The 21,920-nt window shown below is 40.3% G+C and overlaps 1 protein-coding gene across 1 annotated transcript in view; it reads left to right on the forward strand.

Moving 5' to 3' along the window:
• LOC138974544 (uncharacterized) overlaps nt 1-21,920 on the forward strand; it is a 220,558-nt gene that overhangs the window by 121,115 nt on the left and 77,523 nt on the right. The window contains exons 33-38 of the mRNA XM_070347259.1: nt 1,341-1,429; nt 1,925-2,090; nt 8,065-8,183; nt 9,740-9,884; nt 10,043-10,205; nt 21,616-21,743. Of these exons, the coding sequence (XP_070203360.1) occupies nt 1,341-1,429; nt 1,925-2,090; nt 8,065-8,183; nt 9,740-9,884; nt 10,043-10,205; nt 21,616-21,743 (810 nt within the window). The remainder of the gene's footprint in view (nt 1-1,340; nt 1,430-1,924; nt 2,091-8,064; nt 8,184-9,739; nt 9,885-10,042; nt 10,206-21,615; nt 21,744-21,920) is intronic.

Consider the following 21,920-nt stretch of genomic DNA (forward strand, 5'->3'; position numbering starts at 1 on the left):
CTTCTGCCACTGAGTGGGCGGCCCGTATGTTAGTTCATAGTCTCCACAACTGCTCCGTCAAAAGAAGTGCTGGTTGGTGTGACGACGAAGCAGGGAACAGTGGAGACATCGGGCGCCACACCCAGTCGCTGGTTAGCTGGTTAGCCGGTTAGCTGGTTACATCACTCCGTGGACGATCTTGTTGTTGCGTCCCGCAGATAGGCAGCAGAAACGTTCCGTTGTAGCAGAAGAAGAAAGGCTGCAACAAAAAGCCTCGGTGCACTAAACATGTCAAGCTACCCAACAACCTCCACCTTTAAACATGTCATCATACATATCTCATCGAGCACGTGGGCCTGCACAAACGAACTTTTATAACAACATTAATCAGCCATTTCTTTCCTTCTCTCCATATCTGCAAAAACCATATACAGATTAATATTTTAGCGTCACAAAGAGCAAATTATGCGCTAACCTGGAAAGAACAACAAAGAGTATTTCATTCCACAAACACAGACTCGTCAACAGCGTTAAATAATGATTTATTACCTCAACAGCCTATGTAGGTAGCACTCTCATTGAAGCGAAAACCGCTTCCTCCTTTGAATGGCACCTGTTCGTCAACAGCGATACCCCATTCACCCTCTTGCCGAATCCTTTATGCGGTGAAATTCCTTTCACGCACGGCGCAGAGAATTTGACGACCCGTCAACGTCAGACCGCATGTGAACTGAGAGAAAGTGGTCTCAAACTGTAGTTTCCTGAAGCCCTCCTGTGCATGCAGAGCGGCGCGTTGAATATCAATGCAGAATTCAAAGCGATGAAGTCCATCAAACTAGCAGGAAATATAAGACACCGACCGTTCTCCCCAGCGCTGAGTTTTCGAGTGTAAAGTTAACATGTCTCAGACAGACAACCTTGACGAAATCACGTGACTCCCTTGTCACTACCCCAGTTCAGTTATCGACAATTTTGCCCAGCAAGCAAAATCACCCCCGTGAAATCCGTGCGACACAAAATACCCGTGTTCGCTGTCAGCAAAACCGACAACCGTTGACAGAAATTACAACAGGCGCTTTCTGTCGCAATTCGAGAAAGGCACCCGACAGAGTTACTATTCCTCGAACCATGTCACTAAATCGTGACCATGTCACTAACACGTGACAGTTTATTCTTGTTGATGGCGATACATATTTTCAGTTCATGTGCATTTGCATTTTTGAGATCGAGTTCTCTTGAATTGCGGACGGGAGAGATTACCCTGTACAGAGATAGTGCTAAGTGGCACTCACAATTAAGTTGCCAATCCATGATTGCCACCACCATTTGCTGTACACATAACTTTTGTTTTAACTTTGCAGCAACACAGATGACATGGCCTCTGATAGTCCGTTTTGAATCTGACGTTCAATTAGAAAATACAGGATTCCAACTAAACATTACAATGGACGTGAGTCTCGCTCTCATAATGTCTGTTTACCTCTCACTGTCTTTGTGTCTGTATCTTTGTCTTTGTATACGTCTCTCTGCCTCCTTCTCTAACACTCTCTCTCTCACTCTCTCTCTCTCACTTTCTCTCTCTCTCTCTCCCTCTCTCTCTCTCTCTCCCTCTCTCTCCCTCTCTCTCTCTTTCTCCCTCTCTCTCGTTCTCTCTCTCCCTCTCTCTCTCTCTCTCTTTCTCTCTCTCTCGCTCTCTCTCTCTCTTTTTCTCTCTCTCTCTCTTTTTCTCTCTCTCTCACTTTCTCCCTCTCTCTCGCTCTCTCTCTGTCTCGCTCTCTCTCTCTCTCTCTCTCTTTCTCCTTTCTCTCTCTCTCTCTCTCTCTCTCTCTCTCTCTCTCTCTCTCTCTCTCTCTCTCTCTCTCTTTTAGAATTTCAGAATGTTCTAAACTGATATGAACTTGTAATGGTGAGATTCTTAACAATAGTGTTGACCCATTGCGTACAGACCCGGCAGTGTGCACGCAGTGGAACAGATTACTGCCAAGGATTTCCCGGCACCAGCAGGCCGTGCTGTGACAAAAACAAGGGCTACAGGTGTTGTGCCCACAAAGATGCCCTTCCAGCATTCCCCTGGCTCTGTCACCTCGAAACGATGTGTGCTGGTTATGTGGGTAAGTACATACAAACACCCATCATAAATAATAAAAGATGTGTGTTACTTATGCAGGTGAATACATACAGACACCCGTCATGACAAACAATAAATTTAATCAAAGATAATGCATGTAATGTTTGATCAAAGCATATAGCGTGCTGGTTATGTTGGCCGTACATCACATTATCTATGATGACCTTTTAGAACCTTCTTTTTACATTGATTGATCTGCATGTAAATTGGGTTAAGCATGGAGCATTCCATGTGAGCTGATAAAGGAAACACCCCTTAATCGGTCTTGTATAGCAAACTATGTATCTGTTTAAAAGACGCAGATTTCCGCAAAAGCAAAAAAAACAAAAAACAAGTCGCGTAAGGCGAAAATACAATATTTAGTCAAGTAGCTGTCGAACTCACAGAATGAAACTGAACGCAATGCCATTTTTCAGCAAGACCGTATCCTCGTAGCATCGTCAGTCCACCGCTCATGGCAAAGGCAGTGAAATTGACAAGAAGAGCGGGGTAGTAGTTGCGCTAAGAAGGATAGCACGCTTTTCTGTACCTCTCTTTGTTTTAACTTTCTGAGCGTGTTTTTAATCCAAACATATCATATCTATATGTTTTTGGAATCAGGAACCGACAAGAAATAAGATGAAAGTGTTTTTAAATTGATTTGGACAATTTAATTTTGATAATAATTTTTATATATTTAATTTTCAGAGCTTGTTTTTAATCCGAATATAACATATTTATATGTTTTTGGAATCAGCAAATGATGGAAAATAAGATAAACGTAAATTTGGATCGTTTTATAAATTTTTTTTTTTTTTTTTACAATTTTCCGATTTTTAATGACCAAAGTCATTAATTAATTTTTAAGCCACCAAGCTGAAATGCAATACCGAAGTCCGGGCTTTGTCGACAATTACTTGACCCAAATTTCAACCAATTTGGTGGAAAAATGAGGGCGTGACAGTGCCGCCTCAACTTTCACGAAAAGCCGGATATGACGTCATCAAAGACATTTATCAAAAAAATTAAAAAAACGTTCGGGGATTTCATACCCAGGAACTCTCATGTCAAATTTCATAAAGATCGGTCCAGTAGTTTAGTCTGAATCGCTCTACACACACACAGACACACACACACACGCACACACACACGCACACACGCACATACACCACGACCCTCGTTTCGATTCCCCCTCGATGTTAAAATATTTAGTCAAAACTTGACTAAATATAACAAGTCGCGTAAGGCGAAAATACAACATTTAGTCAAGTACCTGTTGAGTTCACAGAATGAAACTGAACGCAATGCAACGCAGCAAGACCGTATACTCGTAGCATCGTCAGTTCACCGCTCACGGCAAAGGCAGTGACAATGAAAAGAAGAGCGGTTTAGTAGTTGCGCTGAGAAGGATAGCACGCTTTTCTGTACCTCTCTTCGCTTTAACTTTCTGAGCGTGATTTTAATCCAAACATATCATATCTATATGTTTTTGGAATCAGGAACCGACCAGGAATAAGACGAAAGTGTTTTTAAATTGATTTCGAAAATTTTATTTTGATAATACCGTAATTTGCATATATTTAATTTTCAGAGCTTGTTTTTAATCCAAATATAACATATTTATATGTTTTTGGAATCAGCAAATGATGGAAAATAGGATGAACGTAAATTTGGATCGTTTTATGAATTTTTTTTTTTTTTTTACAATTTTCAGATTTTTAATGACCAAAGTTATAATTGATTTTTTAAGCCACCACGCTGAAATGCAACACCGAAGTCCGGGCTTCGTCGAAGATTACTTGACCAAAATTTCAACCAATTTGGTTGAAAAATGAGGGCGTGACAGTGCTGCCTCAACTTTCACGAAAAGCCGGATATGACGTCATCAAAGACATTTATAAAAAAAATTGAAAGAAACGTTCCGGGATATCAATCCCAGGAACTCTCATGTCAGATTTCATAAAGATCGGTATAGTAGTTTGGTCTGAATCGCTCTACACGCACGCACACACACACATACACACACACACACACACACACACACACACACACACACACACACACACACACACACACATACACCACGACCCTCGTCTCGATTCCCCCCTCTATGTTAAAACATTTAGTCATAACTTGACTAAATGTAACTCGTCCTGATATGGCTCTGCGTAGTCGGCTGGACGTTAAGCAACAAATAAACAAACACACTAAATGTAAAAACCAAAGACAAGTCGCGTGAAGCAATATGAAAACATTATCAGTCGTTATCAAACTTGAATGATTAATACCAGAAACGGGATATCAACAAGACTAGCTTCAGATAGTCTCGGCTAGCCATACTCGAAGACCGAGGAGGGTCACGCTCGTCTTCACGAAGCATGTGACCGTAGTACTTACCTAAAGGCACAGTAAGCCTCCCGTAAACCATCACATATATTGTAAGGCTTTTACACACAGTACAGACATACTTCCATTTGAACGCTCACCGAACGGGAACATTCTGGCTGCTTTCTGTCAAGACTGAGACATGTTCAAAGAATTTATTTTCGTGGACCGTCTGATCTACAATCAGGCTACAAATCTACAACTCTACGATTTGGTGCTAGAACTAACTTTAAATCTAAATAATAAACTGACAGCTTGTAACCCAAACATACTTAAATCATAAAAGATTTATTTTTCGTCAAGACAAGATCATTACAATTCGGAGTTTAGAAAATTTAAACAAGTCGCGTAGGCGAAATTACTACATTTAGTCAAGCTGTCGAACTCACGAGATGAAACTGAACGCACTGTAGTTTTTTTTCACCAAGACAGTACAGCTTCGTCAATCCCCGCGAGAAGGAAATCGCTCACCTCCCACGTGCAAAACGCAGTTATATGCACACACCAGAGTAGCGCGGTAGCGTTTTGTGCTAAGCAGGAAAGCGCGCTTTTCTGTATTCGTGTTAACTTTCTAAGCTTGTTTTGAATACAACCTATCATATCTATATGTTTTTGGAATCAAGAAACGATGAAGAATAAGATGAATCATTTTTGGATCGATTTCTTAAACTTTAATCGTAAGACTAATTAATCTATTTTTGTTAATTGTGATCACATGTTAATAGTAAACATAACATACCGGGGCCCGGTAGCTCAGTTGGTAGAGCACTGGACTTGTGATCGGAAGGGTGCAGGTTCGAATTCGGGCCGGGACGGACACGGGTCAACTTTATGTGCAGACCCAGAGACGGAAGCTATTTCCCACCCCCGTGTCATCACAATGGCACGTAAAAGACCTTGGTCATTCTGCCATAAGTGCAGGTGGCTGAATACACCTAAACACGCAGACACCTGGGTAGCGCGACTCCGTTGCTGCTAGCTTTCCACTGGGAGGAAGCGACCCGAATTTCCCAGCGATGGGACAATAAAGTAATGAAAATGAAAGGAAAATGAACTGAAACATATTTTTAGATTTTAATGACAACTTTAATGAGCAAACTCATTAATTAATTTGTAAGCCTCCAAGCTAAAATGCAATACCAAAGTCTGGGCGTCGTCGAAGATTACTTAACCAACATTTCAACCAATTTCGTTTAAAAATGAGAGCGTGACAGTGCCGCATCAACTTTCACAAACAGCCGGATATGACGTCATCAAAGATTTTATCAAGAAAATGAAAAAAACGTCTGAGGATATCATACCTAGGAACTCCCATGTAAAATTTCATGAAGATCGGTCCAGTAGTTTTCTCTAAATCGCTCCACACACACACACACCCACACACACACACACATACACACACACACACACACACACACACACACACACACACACACACACACACACACACACACACACATACACACATACACCACACCCTCGTCTCGATTCCCCCCTCTACGTTAACACATTTAGTCAAAACTTGACTAAATGTAAAAAAAAATAGCCCGGAAGCCGGGTCACGATAGTCGTGTCTCAAAGCAGACGATTTGTCTGCATAGCGCTCGCTTTCTTTGAAGCCAGCCGTCGCCGACAAGTTCGTGTGACTCGCAGCCATTTGTGGCGTTTTAGAATCAGAGGTACACAATAACGTGCTATTGCAGATACAGCCGGTGGCGATGAAATTACAAACTGACGACTAAATTGTGAAAAAAAAGGAAAGTGGATCACACGGGTTCGCGATGGCTGAGGGGTTAGATAAACCACGAAATCTGGTGTGTGGTTTACGCGAGCTAAATAGCAATTCAAACGAACTGTTTCATTCAATGCTATTAAATGCTATTGCAAGTGTGTTCCATAAGGTTAGAACTGCTTTTTTCGTTTTGTAAACCATTTGAGACATACTGCCAGGGCTTTAACCTTTTTTCTTTCATTCTGAACACATGTATGATGTTTAGAGTAAACATGACAAATCTATATATTTTTGAATTCAGGAGAAGATGAAGTATACAAATACAGATACTTATCAACAAATGAAAAGAAAAGTTTGGGGATATCATACCCAGGATCTTTCATATCAAGTTTTTTTTTAATGAAGATCGGTTCAGTAGTTTTCTCGGAATCGTTCAACACGCACACATACACCACCAACCAACCTGGTCGCGATTAAAATATTTAGTCAAAACTTGACTAAAGGTTAAAAAAAGCTCTATAGTGCATTAAGTTGTGAACTGTACTTGTACCTGTAACTAACATTTGTTATAGTATAGTTCAACGCAGGTGAGAGGGACAAAATAATGTTTCTGTTTACATGCACAATTTGTCTTTCACCATAGGTACACTACATTGGGGTGTGCACGTTAAATATCCCACGATTGACAAAAGGGTCTTTCCTGGCAAAATTGTATAGATACAAATGTCCACCAAATACCCGTGTGACTTGGAATAATAGGCCGTGAAAAGTAAATATTCGCCTTTATTGGCTTGAGATTTACTGGCCGATGTGAATGTGTGATATATTGAGCAAAACATTCAATCTCACACGGCAGAAATTAATATGTAAAGCCCTTAGAGAACGTCAAGCGCTATATAAATCGCCCCATACTTACATACATAGGGAGTTACAGGTAGTTTACCAAAGGCGCCATTTTGGAATGTTTTCTGACGATTTTGACCTTCAAAAGTTCAAGGCACATTCGCTGTACTCTAATGTAGAAACAACCGCAATGAATTTGCTCAAAACTGTTCAGAAACTATGTCAAATGATTGCATAAATTTTAGTCAGCGGGCCGTTTGCATCGCTCATCCCTCCTGTCAGGAGTCTATAAACTTCCGGTCGTCATCATTATTTATTCAGTGCCATAGAGGGCTTAAACACTTCGCATAATAGAGATTTATCACACATTCACATCGGCCAGTACATCTTTTGAGGGGGCCCGGTAGCTCAGTTGGTAGAGCACTGGACTTGTGATCGGAAGGTCGCAGGTTCGAATTCGGGCCGGGACGGACACGGGTCAAATGTATGTGCAGACCCCGAGACGGAAGCCATGCCCCACCCCCGTGTCATTACAATGGCACGTAAAAGACCTTGGTCATTCTGCCACAAGTGCAGGTGGCTGAATACACCTAAACACGCAGACACCTGGGTAGCGCGACTCTGTTGCTGCTGGCTTTCCACTGGGAGGAAGCGACCCGAATTTCCCAGCGATGGGACAATAAAGCAATGAAAAAATAATAGAGTAAAACACTATTTACGTTGAAAAATAATACGATCTGCAATGACTACCAAACACAGCGTTTAGATTTGAACTATAGAACGCTCAAACACTAATTCTCAGACCTTCCTCGTGTGTTTTGTCATTTTTTTTCAACTCAAAAACGAACCTTGAAACTCTCGGCCTAATTTTAAATCTGTATCTCTAGGAAGAGCGCATGCAATAGTCAGGGTCGAAAGGAAGTGTAGAATGGGAATATTAGTTGTCTGTTGCAATCATTTCTTCATAGCTGCGTATGCAACAATGATGTGTGACATGTGTGTTGATTTTTGTATCCAGTGCCGCCGAAAATTACCGGTCCTGTTATCTTCAGCCCGGAGGTGCCGATTAAAGGGGAGAAGTTGGTCATCACATGCAATGCTAGCGGCATTCCACCTCCATCCTACATGTTTAGGAAGGTAAATTGACACACAATTGCCAGCAGTGGACATCTTCTCGAGGTTAAACAATCCCTGTCACAGTTATGTGTTTGGAGAAAGGTTTAAGTCTTTGTGACCTAGCTGGTCCGATGTCCCCAATAGGGTTATCTGTGAAGGGACACTTCTCTCTCGCTCTCTCTCTCTCTCTCTCTCTTTCTCTCTCTCGCTCTCTCTCTCTCTCTCTCTCTCTCTCCCTCTCTCTCTCTCTCTCTCTCTCTCTCTCTCTCTCTCTCTCTCTCTCTCTCTCTCTCTCTCTCTCTCTCTCTCTCTCTCTCTCTCTCTCTCTCTCTCTTTCGCCAACATTAAAGGAGGCAAAATTAATTCCGCTGTTTCCCGCAGTGGGGCACTGCGGTTATGAAATTAAAGGCCCCTCCTGTTTTTGGAACCGCAGGAGCTTTCTAGTTTGCTGTTAGGTAGATTTTTGGTTCCTCTTTCCTGTCATGCTCTCTTTTTCTTCATGAATTCTTTTCTTTTTTCTGCCTTCTTGCTCATTCACCTGTATTTTTTCCAAAAATCTCTTCTCTTGCCGCTTGTCTCGCGATTCATGTATAGTTTAATCTGTTAGTGTTCTGATGTAAGTCCAGCAGTAGATAGGTTAAGCCTATTTTAACATACTGGAAACTGGTAATCTTCCAGTAGGTATTAATTTAGTTTTACTAAAGCCTGCTGGGACACAAGTAATGGGTTAGTGCATTTGTAAACAGGAATCGCTTGACAAGTGGCCCCCTTCACCCCCCCTTCCTCGTCCTGATATGGCTCTGCGTAGTCGGCTGGACGTTAAGCAACAAATAAACAAACAAACAATTCCGCTGTTTAAAATGTAATCAGATAATTGTTCTCACCCTGCCAATAACAGACCAATCTCAATTCTTCCTGTTTTATGCAAATCACTTGAAACACACTTGGCCACACATCTTAAGAAATACGACCTCATTCATTTAAACCAGTTTATTTAGAGAACATTATTCGTGCCACACAGCCTTGAAAACTGTATTAGTAACAATAACAATGAACTCGGTTGTGTCCGATTTGTCGATTTTGCTAAAGCATTTGACGTCATTAATCATGAGTTACTGTTATAACAACTAGCTGAGTATAGACTGTCACCCCAAACCAGTGTGAGAAACAGGAACAACTTGTACTTTGCTTATGTAAATACGGTCCTCATTGTTACACTCCCGCAGCAAAAGGGTTCCATGCCTCATATGGGGTTGTAGGATAATATGCAATGAGATTCCCTGAATTCCCCCACGTGTCTATCATATCATATAGCAACATATTGTTCTGTCGGATAAGCAAACCTGTGCAGTGTGAAGAAAGGGTAGCAGGGATGAGGAGGACTCTAATCTATGTATTGTGATAGCAACTGGTTAAAGGCTGATCGGAGCTGTAAAATGTAACGACACAAAACCAAGCGGTATCCCTCGTGATGGTAATTACGAACTAACAGGGCAACATGATGTATTGCCATTTTCTGTGTATTGTAAAGGCAGATTACGAAATATATCGGGACCTGTGTATTGTTTTGCTGACAGGACAATAAAGATCTGCGAGAGAAACCCACGACAAAAGGAGAGTACATCATTCCAAGTGTCAAATATATGGACGAAGGCGACTATCAGTGTGACGCAATGAACTGGATTGGCTCTGCCAGCATGACTGGTTCGTTAAACGTCAAAAGTGAGTAGTTTGTGGTGTGTGCAGCCCAAGTACGCATCAATGCATATTGTGTGTGTGTGTGTGTGTGTGTTTATATATATATATATACTCGGTATATGTATGTGTGTATGTTTGGGTTTAAACTACCTTGGTTTTAAACGTACGTGTGTGTGTTGCAGGCAATCTGGTGATCTGGCCTAAAGAGAACCCTTTCATCGTGGATTTGACAGTTTTTACAAACGCGATCATTTTTTCATGCAAAGTTCCGAACAAACAGGCAAAGAAGGCGCAGCTAAAATGGTTTGACAATCAGGACAACGAAGTTAATGCTACTTATGGAAAGTGAGACACTGAGTATTTTATTTCTTTACATCTAGTCATTATTTGCTGTCAGATTACATTGGGTATCGAGATGAGGTCAGTGTGTGTGTGCGTGTGTGTGTGTGTGTGTGTATGTGTGTATGTGTATGAGTGATTGCGTGTGTGTGTGTGTGTGTATATGTGTGTGTGTGTATATGTGTGTGTGTGTGTGTGTGTGTGTGTGTGTGTGAGTGTGTGTGTGTGTGTGAGTGAGTGTGTGTGTCCTCTTATTTGCGTGTTAAAAACCTACTTGAAATTGTAATTGTAATAACATTGCATTGTATTCTAATGCATGTATGCATCATGCCCAATATACTCATATCAAAACAGTGGAGGCGAATTCAGTATTAGAGCTCACAGTCCTGTGTTATAGCTGCCTTGTTTTGTTTAGCGTGTGCTGACAAAACACTAGCCCCTGCTCGTCAAGCGTTAAACGGTTTGTCTTTCGCCGCTAGCCTGCAGGCGAGTTGGCGTTGTTTATCTCTGGTGGCCACTGTTTATAATTCAGAATCTCGGAACCGAGTCTCAGTAAAAACTCTTGGAGAAGTCTGCAAAGCGAAGACCAGAGCTTTTTTGCTATGTATGTGGGGGTTTTGCAGACGACATTTTGAAGCATACGCGTTGCCATGACTGCATCAAAATGTTGTATTAAAAACTTCGATAAAGTATCTCAGTTGCACATTTTAGCAAGGTCAATCATTATGCTAATTTAAAATCGCTTCAAGCACTTATTGATTAAAACCAAAACTGTGAAATATAATCTGCTAACACTTTCTTTTATCTATCTAGAGAGTATTGCCAGGATGGTCACGTGCTTCCGTCTTAAATAAACGGGATTATGTATGCCACAGTATGGATGAACCGAGTTGCATTCACTGAAGTGGCCGTAACACAGGTTAAATAGCAATCTGTTAAGCACACAATCCCCCCCCCCCTCCCCAGCCCCCCAAACAGATTAACAAAATAAAAGAAGATGATTTTAGAAACAGCAGCCGGAGAGAGGCCCGGGGGGGGGGGGGGGGGATTAAAGATTGGAATTTAATTATAATTGGATAGATCCGCCGCACTGCCAAGAAAAGTGTACAGTGTTTCACCCACTTTCCCGAAAATATATGCATCTGTGTTAAAATTGTCAAAATGGAGTTCCAACTTATCATCAGTGATCAGACATAATTATGTAGATAGATGATCAATGTAGGCTATATTATATCTCTGTTATCATGCACTACTGACTCAACAACACAAATACTTGCTGAATATAATATCTCTATTTGAAAGCATATCCAAAGGAACCTTTTGTCTCTGTTGATAAATATCGAAGTTCATTGCATTATCTTTACTCTAGACTTGTATTCAGTTTCTCTGTCAGAGCGGCAAAGTATCGTCTGCTACAGACACCGACCCAGCAGTAAGAAAGCATAGGCTCTAGCTAAATACATTTTATTTTTTTCTCGTCAAAAGTAGAAAATACATTCATTCGTAAAGAAGAACTAGGGTTTAGATGAAAAGGTTAGTCAGTGTAATATCATATATATACCAATAGATTAAGGAAGATTTTTCAAGAAAGTGCCGATTGTGTTTTTTGTGGTTAGGCCTATCTTTTATCGCGAGTTCCGACAGTAGCGGCTCGGTTACTGCGGACCAGCATAACTGAGTTCACACAGAACTATTCTCAGCTGCACTCAACATGGAAAAAACCCTGTGTTAATTGTTTCAAGACAACCACATTTTGTAACACTACTTTGAAACTTCTGCTTCTTGTCATCATTATAATCATTGCAAGGGCTCCAGGAACTGAGAAATGTTAAACACACTTAAAACCACGTAAATGTTACAGGAAGGCGCCTTTACCGCCTATGCATGGTGCCACAGATTTCAGCAGCTAGCGGCCGCCGTGACCTTGCAAGGCGGAGCATCGAAATTTGCGCGGAATATTCAAAAAGCTTAAACCACACTCACTTTTTTTTCTTGAAAACAGCATAAATATTGTTTTAAGCGTAATAAGTTTAATCTGTATGTATGCTGGAGGTGTAAATGCACTAACATGCATATTTTGTTGCTTGTAAGATGTAGTGTTCACTTACAAAACTTTGACAAGTTTGGTCTTTCGGTTGGCGGTGTAATGTGATTCTTATGTACCGGTTCGACATGTAGGAAACAGCAGTATTTAACTGATTTCTTCCGCATTGAATGTTTCTTTGTGCAATCAGTATAGAAGATTGCAGAGAGTGTATTCTGATGATTTAAAATGTGTGTATTATTATTAAGCAGCCCTGATAGTACTGACTATGTCTCTTTCTACTAAACTGACTCAGTGTGTGACTTCTTAACTGTGCACATTTTCAGCCAGAAATTCATTTCTCTTCATTGTCTTGCTTGCAAATTTGTTCTTTCCTGGCCGAGCGATAACATAAACACTCCTGCCAAGGGTTGTGTTCTGCGATGTTTTAGAGCTCGGAAAGGCAGGAGAGGGCTTGTCATCAGCTTTCCCTAAATGGATTGCTTGAGGGCTAATAAGGAAGGGATACTGCTATATCAGTGGTGGTTGTTGACATCTTGTATATATACAGCTTGCTGAATCCTAATGCATGGGCCAAAGAAGGAAACTCGGCTCCACTGATTTGATATGGAATTGCCGAATGCGCGAAATTGGCAAACTATTTTGCACATTTCGCGTCAACGACAAAACTCTGTCCACTTTGCAAAAGCGGCAGCGTGTGCCGTATATATGTATAGACGCTTCTAAAACTTGCCCATTTTGCCATCAAATTCCTCAGGCTAGTCGTTAGGATTTTTGATATTTGTTGTGGCTTTTTTCGCGAAATCGACGGCCATTTTGCAGCTTTGATTGTCACAAAACATTGCGTGTGCCTTGTTTTCGATTCTTGTTTTGGTTGGAATGGTGCCTGCTGGTCTGTGTCAACCTTAACCCTGAGCATGAATCCCAACATTCACAAAACAACCCTTTTTAACTCACATGCGAAGCAAAAGTGAGTCTATGTACTCACCCGAGTCGTCCCTCCGTCCGTCCCCCCCGTCCGTCCGGAAAACTTTAACGTTGGATATTTCTTGGACACTATTCAGTCTATCAGTACCAAATTTGGCAAGATGGTGTATGATGACAAGGCCCCAAAAAACATACAAATCATCTTGACCTTGCTTCAAGGTCAAGGTCGCAGGGGCCATACATGTTGTCTAAAAAACAGCTATTTTTCACATTTTTCCCATTTTCTCTGAAGTTTTTGAGATTAAATACCTCACCTGTATATGATATATAGGGCAAAGTAAGCCCCATCTTTTGATACCAGTTTGGTTTACCTTGCTTTAAGGTCAAGGTCACAGAAGCTCTTCAAAGTTGGATTGTATACATATTTTGAAGTGACCTTGACCCTGAACTATGGAAGATAACTGTTTCAAACTTAAACATTATGTGGGGCACATGTTATGATTTCATCATGAGACACATTTGGTTACATATGATCAAGGTCAAGGTCACTTTGACCCTTATGAAATGTGACCAAAATAAGGTAGTAAACCACTAAAAGTGACCATATCTCATGGTAGAAAGAGCCAATACGCACCATTGTACTTCCTATGTCTTGAATTAACAGCTTTGTGTTGCATGACCTTGGATGACCTTGACCTTGGGTCAAGGTAACATGTATTTTGGTAGGAAAAATGTGTAAAGCAGTTCTTAGTGTATGATGTCATTGCTAGGTTTAGTTATTTGACCTTGACCCTGAAGGTCAAGGTCATGTAAAGGTCAAGGTCAAGCATGTGAGTCGTATGGGCTTTGCCCTTTTTGTTATATTTAGTCAAGTTTTGACTAAATATTTTAACATCGAGGGGGAATCGAAACGAGGGTCGTGGTGTATGTGCGTGTGTGTGTGCGTGTGTGTGTGTCTGTGTCTGTGTGTGTGTGTAGAGCGATTCAGACTAAACTACTGGACCGATCTTTATGAAATTTGACATGAGAGTTCCTGGGTATGAAATCCCCGAACGTTTTTTTCATTTTTTGGATAAATGTCTTTGATGACGTCATATCCGGCTTTTCGTGAAAGTTGAGGCGGCACTGTCACGCCCTCATTTTTCAACCAAATTAGTTGAAATTTTGGTCAAGTAATCTTTGACGAAGCCCGGACTTAGGTATTGCATTTTAGCTTGGTGGCCTAAAAATTAATTGATGACTTTGGTCATTAAAAATCTGAAAATTGTAAAAAAAAAAAAAATTATAAATCGATTCAAATTTACGTTCATCTTATTCTCCATCATTTTTTGATTCCAAAAACATATAAATATGTTATATTCGGATTAAAAACAAGCTCTGAAAATTAAATATATAAAATGTATTATCAAAATTAAATTGTCGAAATCAATTTAAAAACACTTTCATCTTATTCCTTGTCGGTTCCTGATTCCAAAAACATATAGATATGATATGTTTGGATTACAAACACGCTCAGAAAGTTAAAACAAAGAGAGGTACAGAAAAGCGTGCTATCCTTCTTAGCGCAACTACTACCCCGCTCTTCTTGTCAATTTCACTGCCTTTGCCATGAGCGGTGGACTGACGATGCTACGAGTATACGATCTTGCTGAAAAAATGGCATTGCGTTCAGTTTCATTCTGTGAGTTCGACAGCTACTTGACTAAATGTTGTATTTTCGCCTTACGCGACTTGTTTTTGTTAGGCGAGGGAGCATCCTTCTTCATTTGTCTTTTTTTTCAATCACATCAGGTTATCACAAAGTATGTCTTATTCTTAATTCAAAATCAAACATACAAATCATATCAATTGGCGCACAATACCTTCTTCTTCTTCTTCTTCAGGGTTCGACGATGCGCACCATACCAATATTTACCAATACACATTTTAGCGACAATGAACAAAAGATTTATATAACATACCGTGGAAAAGTGTGTGTCTGGTGGAAATCCTAGCAACACTATCTTTGCTGTCAAGCTTAAATATATATACCCACATTTTCTATTTACTCTTTAAACCACGTTCAACCAAATACTACAAATCTTCTGGCAGAAAAAAAAGAAATGTTCAATATAATCTGTCTCATTATTGCAATATGTACTATAAACATTTTCAACAATTTCCATTTTAAACAAAATTATATTAGTGGGGTAAATATTATGCAAAATTCTCTCAATCTGGTCTCAGGGAAAACTTTCTGAACAATTAGCCAATGCCAGGGGGTCTTTTCAACATCAAATTAAAGACAACATGGATTCTTATACTCGAGACGTAATAAATACTGTAAATACTGGCGCGCTGTATTTTCGAGCACGCCAGTATTTACAGAGTCTTCCCCACCAAAACATTGCGAAAACTCTGATTTTTCAAAAGCAGTCACGCGTCCTAAGTTTTGTCTAACAAACGTCTTCACTGCACTGTGCACAACTTTATATTGCATAAATACTGAGGGGAAAATAACCAATAATCTCCCCTACTTTCGGGAGTGTCAAGCAGTCGTTACCGACCATAAAGTCAGCTACGTAGGTTAATTATACTGTGCTGTGCCCATGTCTTAAAACAAGAACACACTTCTGATACATAACCTTATTGTTATTACAAATATATTCAAAATAAACATCATTACACATCATATCCTTATTATTCTGAATCCAAACTTTTAAAACTTCCTTTCAAAACAACGATTTTGTCATTTCAACTCCCTTTATCCTTTTCCAACTCACTCTAAATCTACAACATGAAAAAATCTTCTCCAAACTTTAAAAACCAGAAAGATTGTACAAATGTCCATCTATCTTCCACTGAGGACGTTTGCCCATTCAGACAAAATGGACGACTGAATTAGTTTTAAATCAATCATTTTAATGCCTTTTTTTTCATTTTGGCTTTTCAACACTGACCATTTATTAACGTCTTTCCTTTTCCACAAAAACCTACATAAGAGGGTGTTTACTCTTTCCAAAAACTTTTTCTGGAATACATAGTGCCTTCATAATGTAAACCAACTGAGGAACAATAACACTTTTAATAACGCACAATTTTACAAAGTAACCTAAATGTCTTCTTTGCCAATAACTTAAAGGCACAGTAAGCCTCCTGTAAACCATCACATAAACTGTCAGTCTTTTACACACAGTACACACACCCTTCCATTTGAACGCTCACCGAACGGGAATATCCTAGGTGCCCTACGTAAAGAGCAAGCAATTTTCAAATAACTAATTGTTCGGATTGTCTTCATCACAATCGGACCGTGGTGCGTTTTGGTGCTTGACCTAACTTTTAAAATCTAAATAACACATTGACAGCTTGTTACACAAACATTCTTAAATAATAAAAGAATATTTTTTTATCAAGACAAAATCAGTTTGTTTGTTTGTTTGTTTATTTACTTAACGCCCAGCCGACCACGAAGGGCCATATCAGGGCGGTGCTGCTTTGACATATAACGTACGCCACACACAAGACAGAAGTCGCAGCACAGGCTTCATGTCTCACCCAGTCACATTATTCTGACACCGGACCAACCAGTCCTAGCACTAACCCCATAATGCCAGACGCCAGGCGGAGCAGACACTAGATTGCCAATTTTAAAGTCTTAGGTATGACTCGGCCGGGGTTCGAACTCACGACCTCCCGATCACGGGGCGGACGCCTTACCACTAGGCCAACCGTGCCGGTTACAAAATCAGTACAATTCAAAGTTTTGAAAGTTTGAAAAAAAGAAAAGCCCGGAAGCGGGGTCACGCAAGGTCGTGGTTCTCGTAGCAGACGACGGTTTATGCCTCTCGCCAGTTCCCCTGAACAGTCAAAAGCCATCGCTAGAGTTCTTGTAAACCACAGCCGTTTGTTTCGTGCATAGTCAGAGGTACATAATAACGTGCTATTGCAGATAGGCTCACAGGGAGCCGCATTCAAATTACAAACTGACGACTGCATTGTGAAAAAGGAAAACTGGATCACACGGGTTCACGATGGCTCAGGGGTAAGATAAACCACGCAAAAATAAATTATTTGAACATTGCTCGCTCTTTACGGAGGGCACCTAGGATGTTCTCAAGCGGTGAGTATTTAAATGAAAGGGTGTCTGTACTGTGTGTAAAAACCTGACAGTATCTGTAATGGTTTACGGGAGGCCTACTGTGCCTTTAATATCTGCAAAATGTTATTTATCTTGGATGACCAGTTCTCCTCAAGGGTGGATGCTGCACAAACATTACAACAACAAAAAACAATGCTGAGTATCCTCAACTTATTTTTCCAAACAAGACCGTTACACTCTGCACCACGGCCTCTACTGGAGCCAACCCACATGGCCTCCGTTTATGTACGGTTTATCTCAAAACCAGTCATATTCGCAAACGTGCGGAACAAATCCATCACTACATTCACATCATCTTTGTCTCTTAAAAACAATGTTACATCGTCGGCATATAACACAATCTTCAAAACACAACTTAAATTTCCCACCGTACTACGTTTTAACACAATAAATTTAATTCTATCATCGGATCTAACCGGTATTGCCAATAATGTTATTGCCAAAACGAAAGCCAATGGAGAAAAAGGGCACCCTTGCCTAATACCAGTGTCCGCCGTAAAATTATCACTTATCCAACCAGAATACCCAACACAACTTTTACTTTCGTTAAGAAAATCATTGCCAAATCCAAACTTCGAACATGCATATAACATATAATCCTTAAAAACGCTGTCAAATGCTTGTATAAAATCGACTGCCATAATAGCACGGGGCATGTTGGATACCCTGGTGAGGTCTACAACGTCGTCAATTGTTCTTATTAACGATGCAACTGATCTTTCTTTCAAAAAACCTGTCTGATCTTTATGTACAATAGAATCAACAACACGACACATTTTGTTTGCCAAACATTTTGCCAACAATTTATAATCAGAGTGTGTTAACGAAATGGGTCGCCAATTTTGCAATTTTGTTTTCGTTAATTCGTTTCCTTTTTGAATAAGTGTAATTAGGGCCAGAGATTGTGAATGTGTCAAACTTCCCTCTGCAAAGGCAACGTTGAAGGAATCTACCACAACAAATTTCAACTTCACCCAAAGACATGTAAGAAATTCTATAGACAGACCATGAAGACCCGGTTCTGAACCATTATTATGTTGCGGAAGAGATGCTGTTGCTTCGTTTACAGTTACTAGACCTTCACATTCTTCCTTTTCTTTCTCTCGTAACTGTGGAACTTCACAACCCTGTAAAAACATATCGACTTTATGTGACAATCCATGAGGTATTACTTTCTTACTATACACATATTCAAAATGCTCCTTTTGGGCACGTAACACTGATTACTTAAAACTTGGCCGTTAATTCCAATTCATTTATAACTTGGGAATTTGCTTTCCTTCTTTCCAAATTAAAAAAAAAGAAGTATTTTTTTTCTCCTTCTATCCATGTATCTCTCATCATTGCACTTTGTGTTTTTTTCTTTCTCAAACTATTCCCACTTTAACCTATTAAATCACGTTTCTCTTGTACTGAATCATTCTTGGGGTCAGTGCCAAGGATAACGTCGCACTCATTCAGTTCCCCATACAACTGCACTATTTCATTTGTTGTCTGTCTTGCTTTATAAACACTGCACGTCATGGTTTCATCTTTCATTTGCAATTTCAGGAGCTCCCATTGTTCTTAGGGAGCCATCAGCTTATTTTCATAAAAAAATGTGTCTATTAATTCATTCATCTTGTGCACAAAAACAAGATCTTTTAGCAAATTATTATCAAACTTCCAGTAACCGGGACCAAGCTCAAACGGAGAACTTCTAATCACAGTTTGAATACATATGTGGTCGGAACACGGGACAGAAAACATGCTGCAGTCAAGCATATCATTAGACACAGAATCACTCGAAAACACATAATCAATTCTTCTGGCAACGAACTCGTTCCTTCTGGACCAAGAATATTCTGTAAGCTTAGGATTGAACATCCGCCATCGTTTTCTGTGTGGTTTTCTCCACTCACAATATCCATAGCATTGTTCAAAACCGTGTTAAAATCCCAACATCTATATATAAGTATATATATATATATATACGACTTGTGTCTGTGTGTGTGTGTATTCGCCATGCACGGCCAAAGTTCTCGATGGATCTGCTTCAAATTTGGTGTCCATATTCAGATACACCCCGGACAAAATCTGGTCGATGAGATATTTCAATACGTGCTCTCAGCGCGCAGCGCAAACCGATTTTGGGTTTTTTTGGGGGGATCAACTACGGCATAACTCTTCCTTATCTTCTCCATGTTTTCAGCGTTTACCTCCCTTCCTTCGTATGGCTTCGAGAAGCAGCTTCGGATATTCCCGTTCCGACATTAATATTTTTAGAAGGTCACCGTAGTGTCCAGAACGCTTTCCATGCAGCCGTAAGTTGTCCTCACTGTAAAAGTGCAAAGGTCGAATAAATTTTTAGCCACGCGAAAAATACACTGTCATCTATCTCTATATAATTATACAATAGATATATATATATATATATAAAGTCTCTGCTGACTTTCAATTGTTTCTTTCACAATTTCTGATGTTTATATATATATATATATATATATATATATATATATATATATATATATATATATATATATACGGCTTATGTGTGCGTGTGTGTGTGTTTGTGTGTGTGTGTGGAACACACCTGTGGATTCTAGAGTTCTGTTTGTGATGTGGTGTGGCTGCTTTCCTGTGTCGGTATGTTCTGACCTTCCTCTGAGAAGCCATAACGGACTAAACAGGGCTTAGAGATAAGCTCTAAATGTCTCATTCCTGTGTGAGTGGCCTCCAAAGGTGATTATGGCGTCGTCGATTACATTCGGCGTCGTCAACATGAATGGGACTCGACATGATATGATCAGGAATGGCATTATGGTCACTGAAAAGCCGGGTATTCCTTAAGTCACAGTCGATGAGGTTCATGTCTTTTTGTATCTTCTCAAAAAAGACAATCTTTTCTGATACCGAATTTGGAGCATAAATATTAACAACGTAAACCTCACCCAGCTCTGTGTTAAAGGCACAGTAAGCCTCCCGTAAACCATCACAGAGCTCCCCGAGCGTCTAAATACAGTACAAGCATACTTCCATTTGAACGCTCACCGAACGGGAACATCCTGGCTGCTTTCTGTCGAGCGTGAGACATTTTCAAAGAATTTATTTTCGTAGACTTGTTCCGTTAACAACAACGGCGCCTCGTTTTTGCGCTAGACCTAACTTTTAAAATCTAAATAATAAATTGACAGCTTGTTACACAAACATTCTTTAATCATAAAAGAATTCGTTTTTCATCAAGACAAGATCAGAACAATTCGAAGTTGTGAAAGTTTAAAAAAAGAAAAGCCCGGAAGCAGGGTCACGCAAGGGTCGTAGCAGACGACGGCCGGTTTATCAGTGCAAATCGCCGTTCCTCTCAACAGTCAAAAGCCATCGCTAGAGTTCTTGTGAACCACAGCCGTTGTTTCGTGCATAAAAAAAAACGTGCTATTGTAGATAAGCTCACGTCGAGTCGCATTCAAATGACTAACTATGACGACTGCATTGTGAAAAGGGAAAACTGGATCACACGGGTTCACGATGGCTCAGGGGTAAGATAAACCACGCAAAAATAAATTCTTTGAAAATTGTTCGCTCTTTACGGAGGGCACCTAGGATGTTCTCAATTGGTGAGTGTTTAAATGAAATGGTGTTTGTACTGTGTGTAAAAGCCTGACCGTATCTGTGATGGTTTACGGGAGGCTTACTCTGCCTTTAACCTGCGACTCATTCCGTGGTGGAGGGTCACATATGCTTGTAAGAACCCCATTTGAATTTGCGTGAATGTACAAAGTCCGTTCAGTTACGTTCTGTAAACTACCTTGTTAGCGCCCATCCCCAGTATGCACCAATGCTAATAGCAAGAGAGGGAGGGTGTTAACTCTGTACGATACAGTGTGCATGATCAGTTCATCGTGAGAAATAGCCGTATATTTGGTCACTTGGAATACAACTATTATTGGGAGATATGTTGGTGCAAATATGTCTACCCGCTTACTCTGTGACGCTAACACGTTCGGATGTGCGTCAGCGCCTTGTCATAATGGAAACTGAAATCTTACCACAACGATCCTTTTACATCATGGTTTTTAAACAAATCCACATATATATCTCAAATCAGAACTGAAAATGATGACTCAAGGTCGGTATTAGCAGTACTTTGGTCCAAATGTGGGGGTGAGCGCTCACAAGGTATGGTACCCTATACACAGCTTTTGACCCAAAGTAGAGGCTGGGCGTTTGCTCGATACTGGGCGCTTATAGCGTAGTTTACGGTATGTGTTTAAGGGTCACAGCTGAAATGCAGTGAAGCTATACATACTATAATGTTTCTGTTGCAGAATGTTTATACAATTTAAGAAGAAAAGCTTAAGGCTGTACAATATGTTCCCACGAGAATGGGACAATGGAATCTACACCTGTAAGAGCTACACTGATGGATCGAGCAGAATTGAACTAATAGCTTACCGTAAGTTGCAGTGTGTGTATGTGATTGTAGTTATGTGTGTGTGTGTGTGTGTGTGTGTGTGTGTGTGTATGTGTGTGTGTGTGTGTGTGTGTGTGTGTGTGTGTGTGTGTGACATATTTGTTGTATTGTTTTGTCAAGAAGGCCAGCAATGAGGGGAATTCAAGGCTCCAACCCACA

The sequence above is a fragment of the Littorina saxatilis genome, linkage group LG8 (genome assembly GCF_037325665.1).
Source record: "Littorina saxatilis isolate snail1 linkage group LG8, US_GU_Lsax_2.0, whole genome shotgun sequence".
Lineage (NCBI taxonomy): Eukaryota > Metazoa > Mollusca > Gastropoda > Littorinimorpha > Littorinidae > Littorina > Littorina saxatilis.